The sequence below is a fragment of the Lepidochelys olivacea genome, assembly GCF_965140295.1.
Source record: "Lepidochelys olivacea isolate rLepOli2 genome assembly, chromosome: 24".
NCBI lineage: Eukaryota > Metazoa > Chordata > Testudines > Cheloniidae > Lepidochelys > Lepidochelys olivacea.
This window is the reverse complement of record NC_140434.1, coordinates 4,120,041-4,142,450: the sequence shown is the minus strand read 5'-3', so window position 1 is coordinate 4,142,450 and position 22,410 is coordinate 4,120,041. Positions and strand designations below refer to the sequence as shown.

General features: G+C 47.4%; 1 protein-coding gene across 1 annotated transcript; it reads left to right on the top strand.

Annotated features, from left to right (window-relative positions):
* The first annotated feature begins 4,900 nt into the window (after positions 1-4,900).
* On the top strand, positions 4,901-21,885 carry PRCC (proline rich mitotic checkpoint control factor). Its single transcript, XM_084613976.1, has 7 exons — positions 4,901-5,664; positions 9,190-9,237; positions 11,457-12,041; positions 13,440-13,535; positions 17,298-17,441; positions 19,318-19,383; positions 21,402-21,885. Exons 1-7 carry the CDS (start codon positions 5,164-5,166, stop codon positions 21,486-21,488), a joined length of 1,527 nt encoding a protein of 508 aa, XP_084470102.1. The 5' UTR covers positions 4,901-5,163; the 3' UTR covers positions 21,489-21,885.
* The last annotated feature ends 525 nt before the right edge of the window (positions 21,886-22,410 follow it).

The window sequence follows — 22,410 nt, the reverse complement described above, 5'->3', positions numbered from 1 at the left end:
GTAAGAATCTTGGCTTTCATTTAAAGAAGAGATGTTTCTAGCCCTTTCGGTTGCAAATAAAAGCTTGGAAATGTGACCCGACCCTCCCCCCCCAAGGCTCCAAAATGAAAAGGGGAATAAAAAGAACCCAAAATGTGTTGTTGTTTACAATCTCGTGATTTTTAAGCCAATGGCCTGCTTGTGTGGTTCCAATTCCAGGGTCAGGGCCTTGAATAAAGGGACTACACACAGTGTGTGAAGTCAAGCCTGTGCGTAAGTCTTTGCAGGATGGCAGCCAAAGTTGTGAACAGACCAGAGAGTTTTAAGTTAGAGTCCAGCGGGGTGGGAGGTTATTGAGTTGTTAATGTCTGATTCATAAACTCTCTTTACCACACTTTTCCCCAACACTAAAATTAAAAGTAGCCAGCTTAAATCAGGACTGAAACTGATGCATATTGGGGATTTCCACTTCTGTACTCCCCGTTCCATTTCATCAACAGACAGTCAAAAGAGCAGGGCTAGGGGTTGAATGGGGAGAGCTCCTGGCAGCTGAGGGCTTGATCTTGCAAGGGGCTGAGGTCCAGATCCTCAAAGATAATTACACACCTAAAACTCCCATTCATTTCAACAGGAGACAGGCATCTAACTACCTTTGAGGATCTCAGCCTGACTGTTTTGGCCCTGACCCAGCAAAGCATTTAAGTACATGAGCAGTCCCATGGAGTTCAATAAGACTACCCAGGTGCTTAGCTGTAAGTAAGTGCTTTGCTGGGTCAGAATCAGAGTGCTGGGTACCTTGCCGGATCAGGGTCTTAGCTGGTAATTTCCCCCCAGCTTTAATAATAATAAAAATAAATTAATAATTAATAATTAGTATTAAAGTAGTGGCTAAAGGCTCCAGCTGAGAGCAGGTCCCCATTGTGCTAGGGAGTATTCACAGCAAGAGACAATCCCTTCTCCAGGAAGCTTCCAGTCTCAATAGACAAGACAGACAAAGGGTGAGGAGAACGAAATTCTATTATCCCCATTTGCAGGTGGAAAATCCAGATTTAATTAAAAAATTAGGTCTCTATTATTATGAATTATTATCATTATTCTTGTATGTGTATTACCATTAGTCCTAGCCCTTGTGGTCGCAAAGATAACTTCTGATGCAGGAACCAGCTGTGAACCGAATCAGCGAGGTCTACCTGCGTTTGCCACCTGCCTGAAACAATAACTCCAAGAGGTCTGAACGTTCCTATTCCTCTCAACGGGTTGATCATTCTGAAGCCTCATGATGACAATTGTAATGCTAATGCTGCAAACTACAGTATCTCACTGCTGGAAGAGAGGGAGGAAGGGAACCATTTTATCTCCCTGGAGAAGAAGCATTCCCAGCTTCTTAAGAGTTTCCTTTATCATCCGTGTCTAGAACCATCTGCTTCAGCCCCAAAGTCTGGATGCTTCATTCCATCTGGTGATTGTGGTTGGCTCCCCAGTAGCATTTCTTTCACCTCCTGATGTGACAGAAGATGGAAGGGACTGTCCCCTACCGTGGGCCAGATCATGCTACTATGACTCTCACTAGATTGTGCCTTGTGCTTGGCATAATCTCACTGAAGTCAAGGGGGCTACTTGAGGAACAGTGTACTACTCAGTGTGAGTAAGGGTGTGATAATTAACCCTCTGTCTATGGACAGCATCTAAAACAACAGGGCCCTGATCCTGGCTGAGGTCAACCCTTAGAAGTCCCAGCTGAGATCAGGGTCCCATCATGCTAGGCACTGTGTGTGCACACAGAGAGAGACAGCCCTTGCTCTGGAGATCTTTGCAGTCTAAATAGTCAAGACAGACAAAGGGGGAGAGGGAAAACAGACCCAGAGTGGGGAACAGCTTTGTCTGAGGTCAAAGAGCAGATTTGTAGCGGAGCTGGGAATCCAACCCAGGTCTCTGACTTCGTCTCAAGAGCCCTAACCACTCGACCAGGTTGCTGCCGATGCTAACATAATATAATTATAGTTATCTAAGTAAATCAATCAAATGTATAGAAGGAGAAATCACTCCTCCCCATTATTCAAAGTTAACACAACCATATAAAACCAGCCACATCACAAACACAGTAACCAAAGCCCCTTCCGCCTGATTACAGCTCAATAAATCTGAGGCATAGCTGCTCCGTGTTGCCACCTAGTGATGTGGACTTGTGAACATCCCAAAAAAGCTCCCACAGTAACTCTCAGGACAACCTCTCTCCTCTTTTGTTTTAAGAAAAGGAGTACTTGTGGCACCTTAGAGACTAACCAGTCTTTGGAAGCTCAGGATAGATTTTTGAGATGGGCGTCAAAGGGGGTGGGAGTGAAGTCCTGACTCTAACTTCACTCATGACACTAAACTTCCATTGACTTCAGTGGGAGTTTTGCCTGAGAAGTGACTGCAGAAGTGGACCTAATATGAGCTTCCATAATTTTTTGGTTGTTGTAAGTTTCAGTGGAAATGGTTTTCATTAGCTTGTGAAAAGAGAGAGAGCAGGAAGAAGATTTAAACATTTTCCAGCTGTGATGGAAACCCAATCTCTCTCTCAGTAGCATATAAAGGCCCCAAGATCAGGGCCCCGTTGTGCCAGGCACTGTGCATCCATGTAGTGAGAGAGAGAGACAGCCCTGCTCTGAAGACTTTACAATTGGAATAGAATAGGCAGAGGATGGGTTAATATTTCTGTGTCACAGACTGGGAACTGAGGCACTCACAGGGGAAACAACTCTGTGAGGTCACACCATGAGTCTGCAACAGTGGCAAGAATTGAATCCTGCTCTCCTAAGTACCAAACCACTACCTTAACTGCTAGACCAGTCTTCCTCTAGCATGCTCTAACATGGCCAAGAGAGTAAAACTGACTAAAAACAAGAGTGAAACCAACCAGTTTCATTTCGCTGTGCCAGTTTAGAAGAAATGGAGAGAAATTCACAATAAAGATCATAATCAGTAAGAAGTAAACTTGGAGGTTAACCTTCTTTCAGCTTCTGAAACCTGAGATCTTCATAACCCAGGGGAGAACATCCATTTTTAACACAGCAGGGACTTGCCAGTTCTTCAAGCTAATGTCTAGGGGCTGGTGGCCAACTGCAGATTAGCCAATACCCAACCCTTCGAAAGTGGTAAAATTAAGGCACCGGCGTCACAAAATGTATTTTGCTAATTTCTCTTGATTTCACTTTAATTATATATGTTAACGGTTCACAGCATACTAGCAAATGGGCTTCAGTGGGCTTTGGATCAGGCTCCACATTTGCGAAGAGGAAGAAGATCTCAAGTCTTCATACTGCTCTTGTATGTCTGGAGGACCTCCACTGAAGTCACTGGAGTGATACCAGTGTAAAAGCAGCATGCATGAGATTATTATGATTACTGGTTTGTATTACATAGTGCAAGAAGGAACTTGCCTAAGCAGCAAATCAGTGGAAGAAATGGAAATAGAACCACGGTCTTTTCCGTCAGAACTCATCCCTGGCCCACACAGCCCTTCGTTAAGCATGATGAGAAGTGGGACTTTTGGTGATGGTTATTCAGTTTGTAGCTAACCCAGATTCAACCCTTGCTGGTCCAAATTCTAGGCACAGAGGGATTTGGCTGGGTGTTTTGCACTTGGTAGTGTTCCTGTAAACCCAGTGCAATGATATGGCAAAGCAGCATGTGCAGTGGCCCGGAAAGGCCGGGAGTGTTGAAGCCAGCACGTGGTGCATAGGGGAAGTAGGTATTTTGACTGGGAGGCCTGTGCAAAGATGGGCCCAATTACAGCGTAACTATTTTATGTGCTGCCCCGGAGCCTGCTGCTGCACCCCGTTCGAGATGTGTAACCTACATAGTAAAACGGCTAAGTGCTAATGCCCCCAGCTGTATCACAGTGCAGAAGGTGAAAATCGGTGGCTTTTACACGGAGGGAACAAGGGAACAGTTTAGGGGAGCAAGGGGGCTGTGATTAAGAGCCTGACACTGGGAGGCAGGGCACCTACCAACGGTCCCTGCAGCTTCGAGCCCCTAACTGAACCCCTGACCCCACGCTCGGCTTTGGGGTTAGCAGTGACCCTAGGGTGACCAGACAGCAAGTGTGAAAATTCAGGACAGTGAGTAATCTATCACTGCACCGACTCCAAGGGGAGATCACCATTTGCTGGCCACGGGGCAATGAACTACGAGTCCCAGCATGCACTGCAGCGCCCCCTGCTGGTAGGGACTGAGAAGCGTCTCCCTTGGCATTGTGGGAGTTGTAGTCCCTCTGCCATAGGGCGCTCCGGGTCCTGATTTGGCGATTAACTAACAGTCCTGGCACGTATTGCGTCAGGTCCCTCTCTCAGCCAATGAAGAGTTCGCCGTGGTGCATTATGGGCGTTGCAGTCCACCCACGGCAGTGCACCATGGGAGTTGTAGTCCTTCTCTATGACCGCAAATCTCTAGCCGACCTTTTTTGCAGATAATGAACGGTGGGGTCGGAGGCGGCATTAATTGCAGTGTATTATGGGAGTTACCGTTATTTGAGTCTGGGAAAGCTACTAAATCCCTACGGGCCCAGTGCACTCTGGGAGTGGCCGTATGAGACAGCGGGGAGAGTGACGAAATGACTGCAAATCCCAGGGTGCCCAGCTTCCTGTCTCTGTGGGCAGCAAGGGCGTTTTGCCGCGGTGCACTCTGGGATTGGTAGTCTCCCCCGACTGAATGGGGTCCGTTAACCGCCCGTCTGCCGCGGTGCATTCTGGGAGTTTCAGTCTTCGTGGGAGGTGACGATGCTGTCGTCACTACCGGTAGCCGCGGTGCAGGCTGGGAGTGGTCGTCCCGCCTTTGGGTGAGTATGGACTCCACGTCCCGAGGTGCAGCGCGGGGACCCCCTTGCGGAGAGCCAATGGGGCTCGGCCGCGGTGCCCTCTGGGAGTTGTAGTTTTGTTGTGCTGAGGAGGGGGGCTCTCGGCGGCCATTAGCTGTGCGCGCGCTGGGCTGGCTGAGAGCGGCTGGGTCGGAGCCTTCGCCTCCCCTTTCCACCCGGGGGTGGAGCTGCCATGGCGGCCCGCGCGGCTTAGCCCCGCTCGCCTCCCCCCCAGCTCCGGGAACGGCGGAAGCGGGCGCGGCCTAGTCGCGCGGGCGGATCCCCGGGCTCGCGTAGTGGCCGCTGCCGCCCAGGGCTGCCCCTCGGCCGGCCGCGGGGCGGGGGCCATGTCCCTGGTGGCCTATGGCAGCAGTGAGGAGGAGAGCGATGCGGAGGAGGCCTCCGGCGAGGAAGAGGAGGCCCCCCCCGTCCAGCCCCCCCCGGGCAGGGGGCTCTTCTCTGTCCTGCCCCCTCCCAAGCTCCCCCTGCTGCCCCCCCACCAGCTTCTGGGCTCCGGCTTCCCCCTGCTGCCCCCGCCCCACGGGGGGCCGCCCCCTCCCTTCATGCTGGGGCCCCCTCCCTCAGTCCGGGGCTTCAGCACCCCCCCTCCAGGGATGAGCCCGGCCCAGGCCTCTGCTCTGGGGCTGGGCCTGCCTGAGCCAGCAGCCTTGGGGAGCCTGGCGGGGGAGCAGCCCAGGCTTGGGGGGCTCCCCCTGCCCCCGCCCAGGGACCCCGCTGGACTGAATCTCCCCCCTCCTGCCATGGCCTGCGCTGCTCCCCCCGGGGCTGGCTCCGGCCTCCCCAAGCCGAAGAAGAGGATTGCGGCGCCCGAGCTGCACAAGGGGGATGTGAGTATGAAATAAAGTCTTGTGTTCTGGGGATCCAGTGACGCCTCCACCCCGAGCGGGGGGCGCCCCCATAAAGAGGCGTCTCCCGTAAGGGAATGGGGGGCGCCCCTGGTAGGGGAGCACCCCCTGGGAGAGTATTCCTGCAACTCTCCCTGTCTTATTGGGGTGATCCTATGGCGGTTTCAGGCGACTGTGAAATGTTGTGCTGACCCCAAGCATCCTAGCACAAGAAGGTGCGGGGAAAAAAAGTTGACACTGACATTGCAGCGTCTCAGGGGAGACCTGTCCTAGCTGGCAACTCTAATCCTAAAGTGCTTTGCAGAATTAAGCTGGCATAGAAAGCTTATTTACAATCACAATACAGCAAAACTAGATTATCCGTAGGCTTGTTCGTTAGAAAAGTTAACTAGTTAATGAGTCGAAGCCTGAATCTACCAGTTTTGGAACGTCCAAAATAATTTGTATTTTGCTAGCCCAAATTTCACATCAAAACTAAAATTTGTTTATTTAAAACTAATTATCTGAAGGTTTTAGGTTCCCCCGGGACACTTAAGTAATAGGTTATCTGTAACTTGCCTTTGTGTTTTCATAGTGTCTCTGATCCCACTGGGTCCTTAAGCACCATGAAATTGCAACTGGTTATGTGCTGTACAATAGGGAGGGGAGGGGAATATTCTTGGTCAAGAACAGAGGGTAACCACTCCCGCAGAAAGTGTCATTCTCAGAGTATGCAGAACTAATGGGACCTCAGTTTCTCTTTTGAAAGAGCATCCCCAAAACTCAGTTCTTTTACCGTAAAGGATTAGGGAGATAGTGTTGCTGGGATTCGAACCTTTGATTCTAGGACATACATATATCAAACCTAATAGTGAAACTAGTTGGGTTTGTCCTACTCTCATCAGGAGATACATTGGTTCAGCAATGCCTTCTATTCTGAAAGAATCTGTAATATTTTAGCATAAGGACTTAATTATAAACCATGTGTAGGAATGTGATTGATGTGTATACTAGTAAAATGCAACCTCCTCCTGAGTGGAAAGTGACAGCTTTTTGACAGTGTCCAGCAATCCTATTTAATAAGACTAGGAAAGGAAGTGGAAGAATATCCTAATCCAATTGCAGTTGTGGCAAAAGCTTAGGGAGGCAGATTGTAGTTAAACCCCACAAAGGGTCAGGACTTTGTTTTAGTCTCTATTCACTGGCACATTGTCTCCCTGTTCCGTCAGGGTGTTACCTATTTTATATTGCCTCTTGTAGGATGCAAAGAATAATCAGCAAAGTCCTGGAGAGATGACAGAGAGCTGCCTGTCTATTTTGAGACAGGCAGCTGCAGGAGGTGGATCCTGACTGTGAACTTATAAATAGTTGCAGGGATATAGTTGGTCAGCCAGCATCTTAGCCTTGGGAGAACTGGAACTGTGTCAATGTCAATTCCCCTCTCACCTTGCTAGGAGTCTGCAGGAATGGCATAGGGGACACTCCAGAGTGTATGCTGCTCTCCATAGTCTCAACAACTCAGGGCGCTGGTTTGGCTGTTAAGTGACCTAGCCTAACAAATTCCAGAGCCATAGATCCCTATGCCAAGATGACCAAAATATAAGATATGTGACAGAGAATATCTTGTTGCTATACCTTGGGACTGTTTATAGTGAACTTGAATTTAGTCAAAGCATTGGCAGGCAACAGGACCATTCAAATTCATTCTACTTCCCACTGCTTTGCAATGTGCATGTCTCCATCCCAGTTAGGATGATAGGGGGAGGAAATGGCTTCGCTTTAGGTGTGCTCCACTCTGTCCATCTCTAATATCCCTGTGTCATAATCCTCTTATTTCTATCCCTTCTGCTGGCTCCAGTGACGATGTACATCTGTTGGGCAATGCAATGTATTGATCAGTCTTGTTAGCAAACTAATCAGAAGTGTTCTCCTCTCTCACATCCCCTGTTTGCTCATTCCCTTCTTCACAGCATCTGGCTGAGAAACAGACATTTCATAATAAAACAGATGCCAACCTACTGCCGTAATGTTAATGAGGAGGCTTATTGACAACTCTTGTGGGATAGACTTACATGAAAGGGATCTGTTTCTTTTCGTGTATTAATCCATCCCACCCACCCCCATGTAGCAACATATTAACTTTGAACAGTTATGTGGCACAGATTATCACTGGTTGTTATGTTGATGAGTAAGGGTCAGTAAAAAGAAATGCATAAAAATGGGGCCATTCTTAATTTTTCACTACTCCATACCTCTTTTCCATTGTGACAATCGTCCTAATCCTTCAAACCCCCCCTCAAAATTCCATTCTTTCACCTTGCGTCCCAACCAGGGAATTCTACCTCAGTTTCTGCTTCAGCATATCAGAATTTACATGATGAGTTCTGTTTTAACTCTCCTTATCTGTTTACTTTATCTAGCTTCATGTTCTACATTTGTATAATTTAGGTAGTAAACTGGGCTATGTCTCCCTTAATCTCTGTAAATTGCCATGGAAAGCTATCGGACTGTATACCTCTTTAGGGCTGGATTCTCTTGTACAGTAAGGCCCCTTTATGATGGCAGAGCGTGGAAAGGGGCCTAGAACGTAAGAGAATCAGTCTACAGACACTAATTTCTAATGGGACTTGGGTGTCCAAAACGTCTAAGCACCTTTGAAAAATCTCCATTCTAAATTACCAGATCCACAGTGTTATGAGTTTGTGTTTCCATTTTGGTTTACATTGTCTAAACACAAAAGCAGAGGGCTGTCAGTTTTGAGGTTGGCATTTTTTGTGATTTCAAAACAGAGCCTGACTTATAAAAGACTCAAACTGAGTTTTGCCTCAATGTTTTGTTTCTTGTATTAAAAAAACAGCAGCAAAAAACTTTAAAATGCCAGAGCTGTTGGTACTCGGTGTACTAATCACTGGTGAGCAGCTAAATATGTGTAAGCTGTGCCTCTCATTTTCTCCCACTCACTCCTGCATTGTAAATGTATTAAAATGACAGGCTTAAAATTTTAAATCCTGACTTAATTTTAAGTAAATGGTTTTTTTTGGTCCACATACCATACAGATGAAATTGATCTTAAGTTGGACAAAACATTGTTCAGTTGCGTTGAAATTGCTCTTATGAGATTTAAAGAACTAATGCCAGTGTACTAGTTTATATAGCTATAGTTTTTACAGTAGCGTAGTGCTTTATACATGGCCATGTCCAAACTGCATTAGTTACAACTGTTGCTAAACGTAGCCGCAAGTAGCAGAGTCTTGCTTCCATTGTGGACAGTTTGCTTATCTCTCATGTAGTAACCAGGGCTGGCTTTCAATGAGACAGCACTTCTTGACCTGATCTCCTCATATCAGCTGGACTGGAGGTGAAAGAACTTCGATCTCCTACCGCTTGTTCAGCAGCTAGGGTCCTTGCAAATCAAAAAGCTGGCCCTACTGCTAACATGATCTCTTTGATAATGAGTACATTTATTCTATTTTTTTTTTTTACTATCACAAGTGCTACTTAAATTGTTTTTTTTTTTTTCTTTCTCAGTCAGATTCAGAGGAAGATGAACCAGCAAAGAAGAAAAACTCTCTTCAGGTAATGACTTAAAATGTAATTCTCAAACGTATACTTCCTGTGGAAGCAACTTGATTGTCACAATCTTGGGCTTACAGCTGGGGCCCTCAGGCAGCCCCCTATCAGGACTAAGGGGGCACTAGTGTACAGTAGCAAACTGCCAGAGTTCCTAAAGGAGACTATTTTTGTGGTATACAAGTATGGTATATTCAGGTTCTACAACAACTGGTTAGGCTGCTACTAAAACTTAATCAGGCAGTTGAATCAAGTTGCCACAGGTTAGATGACATATGAAACTTAATCTATAGTAGCAAACAGAATCATTGGCTGACAGTCAAGTCACTTGGAACTCTGAACCTGCTGCCAAGCCCATAAAAATGAGGGAAAGTAATAGAAAACCTGGATTTGTGCTGGAAATGGCCCACCTTGATTATCATACACATTGTAAGGAGAGTGATCACTTTAGATAAGCTATTACCAGCAGGAGAGTGGGGTGGGAGGAGGTATTTTTTCATGCTTTTTGTGTGTATATAATAAGATCTTCTACACTTTCCACAGTATGCATCCGATGAAGTGAGCTGTAGCTCACGAAAGCTTATGCTCAAATAAATTGGTTAGTCTCTAAGGTGCCACAAGTCCTCCTTTTCTTTTTGCGAATACAGACTAACACGGCTGTTACTCAGAAAAATTATTGTAAACCCAACCCTGCTGCTTTTGAGATCGAGGCATTTCATTGACTTCAAAATGGATGGCCTTTTGGTCAAGGCACCGGAATGGGACTTGGGAATTGTAGGTTCAGTTCCTGGCTCTGTCACAGACTCTCTGTGACACCTTGGGGACTTAGTTCCTGATCCTGCAACTTCTTGCACTTTGGCAGCAAGACCCCCAAGGGTCCATTTCTTTATTACTTAGCCAAATTACTTAGACCTCCACTGACAAGCTGGATACTTCAGTGTTTTCAAACTGCCAGCCAAGAAAACCCTATCTCCAGAGATTGGTGGTAGTTCCTAATAGAAGCAATGTTTAGAAAAGCGTAGTGTATTTGCACCTGCAAGTAGCTTGGATAAACAGGAGAACTGAAGGTAACAAGTTTATTGCTTCCTGTCCCATATGGGTCTAAACATTGTTCAGGAGCGGCTGATCTATTTAAAAACACCGGTCGTGAGAGGCAGTGTGGCCTAGTGCATAGAATCTGGGACTGGGACTCAGGAGACCTGGGTTCTTTTTCTGGCTCTGCTACTGGCCTGGTGGGTGACCTTGGTCAAGTGGTTTTACCGCTCTGTGCCTCAGTTTCCCTTCTGTAGAATGGGGATAATGATAGTGACCTCCTTTGTAAAGTACTTTGAGATCTAATCACTGCATGCTAAAAAGCATGGTGCTGTCGGGACAGTCTTTAGTGTCTTGCTCCCCCCAGTATTCTGCCTCCCATTGCTTTCAGGTGTGAACTTGATGATGGAATTTATTATGACTTATATTACAATAGATCTGAAGGGCCCCAGTCGTGGCTCAGGGCCTCATTGTGTTAGGATGACAAACACAGCAGAGATTCTCCCAACCCTGACCACTTACACGCTATTCATGCTTAGATTGCAGGCCTGCAGGGTGAAGACTAAGCTGTGTGGTGTGAAAAGCTGGCACAAACGCACAATTCTTCAATCTTTCCCTTACTTGCAATCAGCCTGTATATATGAAAGTTGGATTAAACCCCAAACTGGAGGGTCTAAGGCAGTGGTCTGGTCTAAGGTATAAGGTATAAGTATAAGGTATAAGTGATCAAATACCTTTCTTAAAAGGTTTCTTTAGGATAATGCTCTGAACAGTGCTTTAATTTGGAGAACATAGACTGATGCCTTTGAGAGCTATACGTTCCCTGAAAAGCCCTCTTATTTTTGGATAAGGAAGCCTCTGGCATTTTTCCCCTCTCCATTGTAGAAGTGAAATAAAGCTTCAGTTCACCGCGCTAGCATTCAGCAAAACCCCTTACAACCCTTCCTGTTGCTCTGGTCTGTCAGATTTTTCTGTCACTGCTTCAGAGCAGAATATAGCCTCCTTTGTATCTCAGGCCAATGTAATTTTCAGTCCCTGCAGTGCACGCTGAGTAGTGGGGGTGCCCATTGGCAAGATTAGATAAAGTGAAATGGGGGTAGATATTGAGCACTGAGTTAAGAAAATATAAACTCGCTCATCTATTTTCTTGTCTCCTGTTTTTATGAACCATATTTTCTGAATGAAACCATCAGGGACTCAGCGAGGGCTCTGGCTTGTCTGCTTTGCTTCCTCAACCCAAAAACTTGACAGTGAAAGAGACAAACCGGTTGCTTTTGCCCTATGCTTTCTCGAGGAAAGCAGCAGAAAATGCCTCTGAGTCAAAACCAGCTAAGGCTCCAATCTCCTCCTCCAAGCCAAAACCTCTGTCCAAGCCAGCAGTGGCCACGACTCCTTCGCCATCTGCCATCAAGGCAGCTGCCAAGAGTGCTGCCCTACAGGTGACCAAGCAGATCACCCAGGAGGAGGATGACAGTGACGAAGAGCTAGAGCCAGAGAACTTCTTTTCTTTGTCTGACAAAAGTGAGCCCAGCGTGGTCAGCGCGGAGACGTACGTGTATTCCGGCACCGTGGTGACAGAGGATCTGCCCCCTGGGACGGAGCCAGAGCCTGAATTCCAGGATGCTGCCGCAAATGCCCCTCTGGAGTTCAAGACGGCTGCGGGTTCAAGCACCACTCAGCACAGCTGGGCCCCCAAACCCGGAGAAGACTATGGCAACCAGCCATTTAACCAGTTCCCTGGCTACAGCGATGCCAGTGCCCCGGGGGCATACTATCAGGTAAGAACCAGGATTACCAATGGGCAAAACACAATGGGCTTGGTTTAAAAAGTAGCCTTTGAATTGGTGCAGGTTATAGCCTTGGAGATTGAGCCTGTGCGAACTCTTTCAGGCTAAACAGCCCAGCACACTGAGGCCCCTGCTGTGAGGAGGTCTCAAGGCATGACTACAGTATAAATGTTTACCTGACTTTTGAAATGCATCCACAGAATTGCACCTGCCATTGTCTGGGTGCAAAATCTGGGGCCTGTTCAAAGCCATTTCAAAACCTGGGGGCAGTGTCTGAGACAGGATTGGTTCTTACTGATCCAGCAGGAGGGTTATGCTGGGGAGGTAGCAGTTGAGTACATGTAGCCAATAATAGATCTTAAAGGGGGGAAATGGTGTGTGTGTCCTATTTGCTGCTTCATAATGTCTGAAGGTGGGCTAGAAAGTTCTTTAAGGTCTTTAGGGTGGTTTTTTTAACTGTTAGGTTAAGGAAATGAGGAAGCATACACCACACCCAGCTCACACTGCAAGGGTAGTTGTGCAGGTTGAATGTAGTTCCCAGAATGGGATCCTAGGAGTTACCATCTCTGCTCTTGCAGAAGGTCCCCTGGGTTCTTGGACTTGGTTTTACTACATCTCCAAATGACTGTCATTAGCACAGCACCTCCTCACACTGTACTGGGGTATTGGTTTGATTGGCTCTTCCTACTGAGTTAGTATGTACTGAAATGCCAACCCTTCTTCTAGAGCCTTCGGAGTCTGCTTTTGTAGTCTCACCTACCAGCATTAACCCCCCATTAATCTACTTTCCACATGAAGCCCAAGGGCAGGGAGAAAACATTAACAGATTGTCTGTGTAGTGGAGTTCAGGAGCTCCCCAAATATTTACAGAGTCCTTTTGAGTGCAGGAGGAAATCCACACGTGTCAGTTTATACTGAAAGTAGGGAAAGGTGCAGTGGAACAGTACATCAGAGTGCTGGGATGGGAACACTTGAGGTGGGGTTGTGAAAACACAAAGCTATGGCTCTAGCCAGAGGGGAACTGATTGCAGTCTAAGGTAGTAGTCGCTACGTACACATGTGTAAAGTGCCACTCAGTCCAATGGCGCTGCCAAAGTAGTGATGAACTAGGGACAAGTGCTTACAGCAGGATGCAGTCCCCCTGAGTGGGGAAATAAATTCTCTTGTTGGGCTCAGGGCAAGGCACGTGCATGCCTCCTCATGGGCATCAACAGGCTAACACACCTCTAAGGTCAGGTGATATCTCTGAAGGCGGCCTTTTAAAGGTACCTCATCCTGAGGGCATCTGGTTCCAGATCCAATGCTGCATCTTGGTATCTGTGTCCAGTTTTGTTCCAGTAGCTGTCTGATCACACCTTGATGACAAACCTATTCTCCTCTCGATTACAGGATTACTACCCCAGTGGCTATTACCCAGAGATGGATCCAGCCCTAGGACCAGCACAGGAGATGAGCACCGATTCGTCCTTCATGGATGATGAAGCGGTTGGCATTTATTATATATCCTACCACAGAGTTCACATTTAGATGCTATGGGGTTATAGGAACATAGGATCTGCTTGGCAGCTCAAAACACTGACCTCTCAAGCCTGGTGCCTTGCTACTTGCCATGGCAGATCTGGCTGTTGTTCTTTCAGGTCTAGTGTCCTGTTATGGGCAGTAGTCGATACCTGCTGCTGCCCACTTCCGCTCCCTTAAAGTACACACAGTCAGTCTGGTAATACCATATGTCATGGGGAAAAGGAAGAATTCCTTAAATGTAATAATAATACATTTGCTTTAAATGGTGTTGAGTGCCTTACAAAGACATTACCCACCCCCATCCTCCAATCTGGATAAGCAACATAGCCAAACAAGAAACGATCATAGAATCATAGAATATCAGGGTTGGAAGGGACCCCAGAAGGTCATCTAGTCCAACCCCCTGCTCGAAGCAGGACCAATTCCCAGTTAAATCATCCCAGCCAGGGCTTTGTCAAGCCTGACCTTAAAAACCTCTAAGGAAGGAGATTCTACCACCTCCCTAGGTAACGCATTCCAGTGTTTCACCACCCTCTTAGTGAAAAAGTTTTTCCTAATATCCAATCTAAACCTCCCCCACTGCAACTTGAGACCATTACTCCTCGTTCTGTCATCTGCTATCATTGAGAACAGTCTAGAGCCATCCTCTTTGGAACCCCCTTTCAGGTAGTTGAAAGCAGCTATCAAATCCCCCCTCATTCTTCTCTTCTGCAGGCTAAACAATCCCAGCTCCCTCAGCCTCTCCTCATAAGTCATGTGTTCCAGTCCCCTAATCATTTTTGTTGCCCTTCGCTGGACTCTCTCCAATTTATCCACATCCTTCTTGTAGTGTGGGGCCCAAAACTGGACACAGTACTCCAGATGAGGCCTCACCAATGTCGAATAGAGGGGAACGATCACGTCCCTCGATCTGCTCGCTATGCCCCTACTTATACATCCCAAAATGCCATTGGCCTTCTTGGCAACAAGGGCACACTGCTGACTCATATCCAGCTTCTCGTCCACTGTCACCCCTAGGTCCTTTTCCGCAGAACTGCTGCCTAGCCATTCGGTCCCTAGTCTGTAGCTGTGCATTGGGTTCTTCCGTCCTAAGTGCAGGACCCTGCACTTATCCTTATTGAACCTCATCAGATTTCTTTTGGCCCAATCCTCCAATTTGTCTAGGTCCTTCTGTATCCTATCCCTCCCCTCCAGCGTATCTACCACTCCTCCCAGTTTAGTATCATCCGCAAATTTGCTGAGAGTGCAATCCACACCATCCTCCAGATCATTTATGAAGATATTGAACAAAACCGGCCCCAGGACTGACCCTTGGGGCACTCCACTTGATACCGGCTGCCAACTAGACATGGAGCCATTGATCACTACCCGTTGAGCCCGACAATCTAGCCAGCTTTCTACCCACCTTATAGTGCATTCATCCAGCCCATACTTCCTTAACTTGCTGACAAGAATACTGTGGGAGACCGTGTCAAAAGCTTTGCTAAAGTCAAGAAACAATACATCCACTGCTTTCCCTTCATCCACAGAACCAATAATCTCATCATAAAAGGCGATTAGATTAGTCAGGCATGACCTTCCCTTGGTGAATCCATGCTGGCTGTTCCTGATCACTTTCCTCTCATGCAAGTGCTTCAGGATTGATTCTTTGAGGACCTGCTCCATGATTTTTCCAGGGACTGAGGTGAGGCTGACTGGCCTGTAGTTCCCAGGATCCTCCTTCTTCCCTTTTTTAAAGATTGGCACTACATTAGCCTTTTTCCAGTCATCCGGGACTTCCCCAGTTCGCCACGAGTTTTCAAAGATAATGGCCAATGGCTCTGCAATCACAGCCGCCAATTCCTTCAGCACTCTCGGATGCAACTCGTCCGGCCCCATGGACTTGTGCACGTCCAGCTTTTCTAAATAGTCCCTAACCACCTCTGTCTCCACAGAGGGCTGGCCATCTCTTCCCCATTTTGTGATGCCCAGCGCAGCAGTCTGGGAGCTGACCTTGTTAGTGAAAACAGAGGCAAAAAAAGCATTGAGTACATTAGCTTTTTCCACATCCTCTGTCACTAGGTTGCCTCCCTCATTCAGTAAGGGGCCCACACTTTCCTTGGCTTTCTTCTTGTTGCCAAAATACCTGAAGAAACCCTTCTTGTTACTCAACATCTCTGGCTAGCTGCAGCTCCAGGTGCGATTTGGCCCTCCTGATATCATTCCTACATGCCCGAGCAATATTTTTATACTCTTCAGAAGCAGTATTAACATTGACTGATCTCACACCAGTCCCCAGAAATAAATAAATTTCCCCTGCTAAGGAAACTAACTCTGGGTTGTAAGTCAGGGGAGATCTGCTGCCTTTGGTGGAGCTACAGTGGTTTATGGTGAAGTCAGTGGAGCTACATCAGCTGAGAATCTGGCCTTGTTGCCTGTACGTAAGAATGATCATACTGAGTCGGACCAGTCGTCTATCTAGCCCAGTATCCTGCCCCCCGGCGGTGGCCAATGCCAGGTGCTTCAAAGGGAATTAACAGAACAGGGCAATCATCAAGTGATGCATCCTCTGTCCTTCAGTCCTAGGATCTGGCATTCAGAGGCTTAGGGACACCCAGAGCATGGGGTTGCATCCCCAACCATCTTGGCTAATAGCCATTGATGAGCCTATCCTCCGTGAACTGATCTAATTCTTGTGTTTATGTCCTTGGAAGAATGTTTGGCAAAGCCTGTGGCCCTGACCACTAGGTATGGTATTAGACTTTCCTGCCTTTTTCCCTCTTATACTAGTCCTCGTTATGAGATCACTGATTGCAAGATGGGCAGCTCAGAAGCACTTTTTCTCACACCCCAGCCCCTTCCAGTGATCTTTAGATCTTCTGCTCTGGGTGATCTGGTTTGCTTTATAAGCTGATATCAGATATTTCCAACAGGAGACAATCCAGCAAGTCCAGCGTAATCTTCACTCAGGATGTAGCAAGGAGTGGATGTCACACACAACACGGTGTGGTGTGCACAGGTGCTAGTTGGCTTACAACTGCAAAGCAATACAAAAACTGCAGCTAAAGGACCTTGGATCTACCTTACTTAATGCAGCAATGTGCTTCATTCATGTTCCAGGGCTCAGCAGCTTCAGCTCAAAATCCATTTGAAATGTACCACAGACTGCTGCCACTCTCCAGAAACTGCCAGCAAAGCTGGCATCTGGAATCGAACGATGCTGCAGAAAGCACTGGCTGTTGTGTGCAATTCCCTTCCAGCAACCTCAGTTCATTTCATATGCCACCCCCCTGCTGTGTTGTTTTGGAGACCTGTTCAGTTGTGTAAGGTGCATTTGCCAGTGGCAACATTTTCAGTGCTTCCTTGACTCTTAGAGTGGAGGGTGTGGAAGCCAGGACTGCTCAGTTCTATTCCTGGCTTTGCCAGTGGCTACAGGCAAATGTCTTCACTTGCTGCTGTCTCTCCATATTTAAAATATATTTCCCTACCTCATGGGTTAGGTGTGGGGGAGAGAGTTTGTGGGGCTCACTGTAAAGAGCTTTGAGATCTGTTGATCTGTAGAAGAGCAGAGTTATACTATAAACAAAGAACTCTCTGACTGGGAAGATGAGCATGGTTGTGACCCAGCACCTCAGATGATAAGCTGGATCATTCCAAGCCCCAGTCACCTTTGTTTGGTACGGTGTATCAGAGCCATGTAATATGAGCGTAATTCTCTTCTGACCTTTGTTTTAATTCCTCTCTCAGTTCAAGCGTCTCCAAGGTAAACGGAACCGTGGGAGGGAAGAGATCAACTTTGTGGAGATCAAAGGGGATGATCAGCTGAGTGGAGCCCAGCAATGGATGACCAAATCCTTAACAGAGGAGAAGACCATGAAATCTTTCAGCAAGGTATGAATAGGATGTATTGCCTAGTGGGTAGAGCACTGGACCAGGATGCAAAGGGCCTGCCTTCAGGTCCCAAGTCAGCCCCAGACCAGGGGCAAGTCATTTCATCAACCTTGTGTCCCAGTTCCCCATCTGTAAAACGGGGATGTTGAGGATAAAATCCATTAATGATTGTGAGCCGCTCAGGTGCGGGTCAGATAAATAGATGGGTAGCAGAGGGATGGCAAGCCACGGGGCTGCTGTTCGGCTGTCCCTTCAGAGCCTTAGGGAACTTGTTTTCACCTCTCTGAATTGCATTGGTGAGACCAATACTGCATTCATTTCTTGTGCTCACGTTTTGAAAGGAATGTTGAAAAATTGGAGAGGGTGCAGAGAAGATCTACAAAAATGATTTGAGGCCTGGAGAAAATCTCTTACAAGTGAGAGACTTTAGTTGATCGAAAAGATCAAGAGATGACTTGATTATGGTGTAGAGCACTTAGATGGGGAGAAAACACTGCGTACTCAAGGGCTCTTTAGTCAAGCAGAAGGAGACAGAACAAGAACCAATGGCTGGAAGTTAAAGCCAGACCGATACAAATTAGACATAACATGCACCATCAGGAGCAAATGGCCAAGAGGAGTGGTGGATTCTCCATTTTTTTGAACTTGTCACATCCGGACTGAATACTTTTCTGGAAGATGCTTTAGCCAAACACAAGTTATTGGGTTCAACACAGGGGTAGCTGGGTGAGCGTCTCTGGCCTTCGAAATACATGAGATCAGACTAGGTGATGTAGTGCGGTCCTTGTGGCCTTACAATCTGTGAATCTAATGTAGAGGGGACTAGAAATTAAAGGATACGCCTTTCCAGTTATCCAGCTGCAAAGGGAAGGGCATCTGGGAAGCAGTCAGGCACGCAGTGCGGCCGGTATGGTGGTGCCGTTCCCAAGCTGATCACTGGAAACCAATGGTCATGGGACAGCAATGAAATTTGCAGGGAGGTTGTTGGGAATGAACAATTGAAGCAGGAAAGCTCTGGAGACGGCCCCAAAGTGCTACTAGACTTTGGGATAAAGATACCAGAGAGGCAGTTTGCGTCTGCCTTCCCCAACCTCAGTGCTCTGAGTTCAAACCCTGTCAAAGGGAGGAGAGGTAGGGCTGTTTGCTCCTGTAATGGAGCACCTTGAGAACTTAACCCACAGCTAGCTCACTGCTCGGGGTAGGGACCATGCCTTGATTTGTAAGGCACTTGGATCTACAGTTATGTAGGGAGTATGCAACCCTGTATAGAATAGAATGGGAGATCTGGGTTCTATTCCCAGCTTGGCTTTGACTCTTCGTGATCTTGTAACCCATTTCACTTGTCTCTGCTTCCATTCCCCTCTCTGTAAAATGGGTATAATGCCTAGCTTCTGTATATGTTGTGAGGCTTAATCGGTTTTCATGAAATTCACAGCTCATGGAGGAAGGTGCTGTTTAAGTACAAAGTAATTAGGCACAGCATGGCTGCAGAGCATCTTGAAACAGGTGCTTAGCCCCAGTGTGTGAGCAGTGAAGACTGACTAGAAGCTGCCTCAACATGGGATCTGTTGTTTCATACATTCCAAGGCCAGAGGGGATCATCATGACCATCTAGTCTGACCTCCTGTATAGCACAGGCCAGAGACCTGCCCCACAGTCATTCCTTTTAAACTAGGGCTTATCTTTTAAAAGAAAAAAAATCACCAGTGATGGAGAATCTACCACAACCCTTGTCAAGGGCTTTAAAGCAAACCAGACACTTCTGGTTTCTGCAGCATTGGTTTCTGTCCATGTGACACCATTCCTTGCTGATTTCACTAGCCGGGGCAGTATCCTTCCAGCACTGATAGTCATTTTGAATTTGTTTTTTCTTTAGAAAAAAGGAGAGCAGCCCACAGGACAGCAGAGAAGAAAACACCAGATCACGTACCTGATCCACCAGGTCAGCTGCCTACCATGGGTGTGAAAACAGCCCTTGGCAATGTTACAAATGTGGTATCAGTTAAGAGCAGAGAGTATCAGTGGAAATGAGCTGATGGAGTCAATAACTTCTGCAGTTACAAGAGAGAGGCCCCCCAGTGTGTCCTACATCAGGCAGACCTCAATCTATGCACGAAGAATTCCCATTGAAACCTGCAGTGGTTTTGTGGGGGGAATTGAGGGCTGCAGCAAGCTGTATGGGGCAGAGGCCAGGGCTTCCTTTGCTCCTTGCACAGAACTGAGACCACTGTTAGTGCATCAATAATTTCTGCCCTTGGGTTGAATCCATTTGTGGTGTCTTCTGAGATTCCCATCCGAGCCCCGAACATTCCTCATCTCCCTCTCAACTCCTGTGTGCCATGCATCTGCCAGAAAGGGTCATTAGAGGGTAATGCAAGTCGCTTCTGTTCTGCCTGTTTCCATCCTCCCCAGCTGGGGTGAACGTGCTGCCTCTGTTGTGCTGTGCTGGCTGGTATATGTATGGCTGATCTGCAGAAGATAAAAGCCCTAGGAGATGACAACAAAGCCACGTGGTAGAGGAGAGTGCAGTGACACCATGTGTGTCTGGAATAGCAGACAGCCTTGATGCTTGTCTGAAGTCACGATTTTGTTGCTCCATGAGCGAAAGCTCAGCCAAGGAGCTTTGGCACCAGGCTAATGGGGTTATGCCTATGGCATAGGGAAACCGAACAACAGAGGTAGGTCGAGAGGGTTCATGCAAACAGTCTACAGCCTGGACCTCCCTTTGGCAAGCTTGGCAGTAAGTGCGTCAAGGCTGGTTCCTGTGCAACTTCTCTGGATTCCCCAGACGCTTGATTAGGTGTGCCAGCCTCTCAGTGGGCAGCACAGCTGTAACACTAGGAAAAGCCATGCCCAGGCCAGAGGGAAAGGTGAGGATCCTGACAGACAGTACCTCCTAAAGGCATTTCTGGTAGATCCCAGATAACTCCCCTGACCTCCCCCCCTGCCACCCCCACCCCACCGGCAATCCTCCCGCCTCATCTGGGGCTGTATGTAATGGGGACCAAATGCAGAAGCCCGTCGTGTCTTGCCACTAGATGGCAGAGGGTCTCCTGTTGCTGGGATATCATCGCCGTCACTTCTGGCTTCCTGGCTGGAGGGTGAGGGTGTCTGTGCAGTTGTGTTCCTTAGGAGAATATTTTCTCCTCCCACCTGAGACCCAGCACCCTGATGTGGAGATTTAGAGAGATGGTTTGTCATAGGTTTGTGTTTGGAGGTCAGTGGTGTGAGGCCACTGGGTTAGCCACCCACTGTTAGAGCTGGCTGAAGGGAGTGTTGACTAGTGGTTAGAACGGGGGCCTGAGAGTCTGGACTCCTGGGGTCTTTCCTGGCTCTGTGGCACATTAACCTACTGTGGCCCCCGTCCTCTCAGTATGCGGAGTGGTGGAATGCCTGCACCACTGGGCTTTTGAGACTTGATGCCTGTCTGTGATTGAACCTCTTGGGGAGTCTCCGAGGTGAAACCTCGAAAGAACTTGCTGCTGCAGGAAGTGGTTCTGTAGAATCAGCACTGAGCCAGTGTCCCAGCACAAGTTGAAGGGTGCTGTGCTGCTGTGGATGGGACTTAAACCACAGGGCCTGGCCACTTGGGGCCACTTAAGGACCCCATGGCACTTTTCATATGACTAGGGACTCCGAGCATTGTTCCAGCTTGGCTTCTCTACATCAAGATCTCTATCAGGATATTTATATTACACCAGTGGTTTTCAACCTGTGGTCCACATACCCCTGGGGGTCTGAAGACTACATCTAAGATTTCCAAAGTGGGCTGCATCGCCCTTTGACATTTTTTAGGGGTCCACAAATGAAAAACAATTGAAAACCCATAACCGTGGTACCAGAGAACTAACTAAAGTGCTCTGAGCTTCTCATTGTGAAGTGACAGAGAAGGGCAAAGGACTATTAAAACAATGAACAACTGTTCTGATTTTGATCTATTCTCCACCCCCTTTTCTGCAGGCGAAGGAGCGAGAGTTGGAACTGAAAAACACATGGTCCGAAAACAAACTCAGCCGGCGTCAGACCCAAGCCAAATATGGATTTTAGTACCTCTCCTATTTTGTGGGCATTAGCCCAGATGACCTACCATGTCAGACTCCTCCTGGCCTACCAGGAATTGAGGAGGCCCCTGGATCTAACTGTGTGGGTGGGAGGATACAGCACTCCCTGTCTGTAAAGAGAAGGGTTAAATACTAACCATTTCTGAAACCCACGCTGTAATTTTTTTAATGATAATGTAGAAGGCTCAAATCAAGTCTGGTTCGTGCAGCTGGGGACTCTAGCACCGGACAGCCACAGGCTTGTCCAAAGAGGACATGACTGGCGCAAAGTTTTGAGCTCTCATCCTGTAGGTGTACAGACTACCAATTTTTTTCTTTAGTCACCAGAACCTTAGGTAGAGTCTCAATAAATTTCCAAGTCCAACACTGCTCCTTTCTTTGGACCTACCGTGTGTCAAGAGTGTAATTTCCTTTCTGAAAGGCAGTTTCAAGGGCAAACTTTTTGTATTATTATTATGACTATTATTTGAAAAACCCTTTGGGATAGTTCAGTTTGTACTTGTGTAGACACATTTCTCTTCTTACAAGCAATCTCAGCAGGTTTGAAGTGTGTCTGGGTCTTTTGTTTTCCTTGCCATGCCCTCCTGTAAATTTTGAGTCACTTTTGAGGGGACATTTTTGTTTTCAAGGTCGATGTTGGCTAAGAAGACGGTGCTTGTTTCAGTTTGAAAACAGCGCACAGATACCCCCAATCTCTGGACTCCGCGGAAGATATTCTGGTTTCCTCTGCCAGCACAAGAAGCTATTGTAAGCTCTATGGGGTAGGTGTGGGTGTCCCCAAGCCAAGGCCCAGAGCGCTGTAAAAATCTGATGCAAATGCTAGTTGAATCCAAGTATTTCTGGGGTGAGATGGTGCCCTGCAGCTCGCAGCGAACTGAAGTCACCACAGTATTTCCTGTAATAATCCA

Bases quoted from the DNA above. Each gene is read 5' to 3' on its own strand.
- PRCC (XM_084613976.1), top strand. From the start codon at position 5,164: ATGTCCCTGGTGGCCTATGGCAGCAGTGAGGAGGAGAGCGATGCGGAG. The intron at 5,665-9,189 runs GTGAGTATGAAA...TTTCTTTCTCAG, and splicing joins CCGAGCTGCACAAGGGGGAT to TCAGATTCAGAGGAAGATGA. The intron at 9,238-11,456 runs GTAATGACTTAA...TGAAACCATCAG, and splicing joins AGAAGAAAAACTCTCTTCAG to GGACTCAGCGAGGGCTCTGG.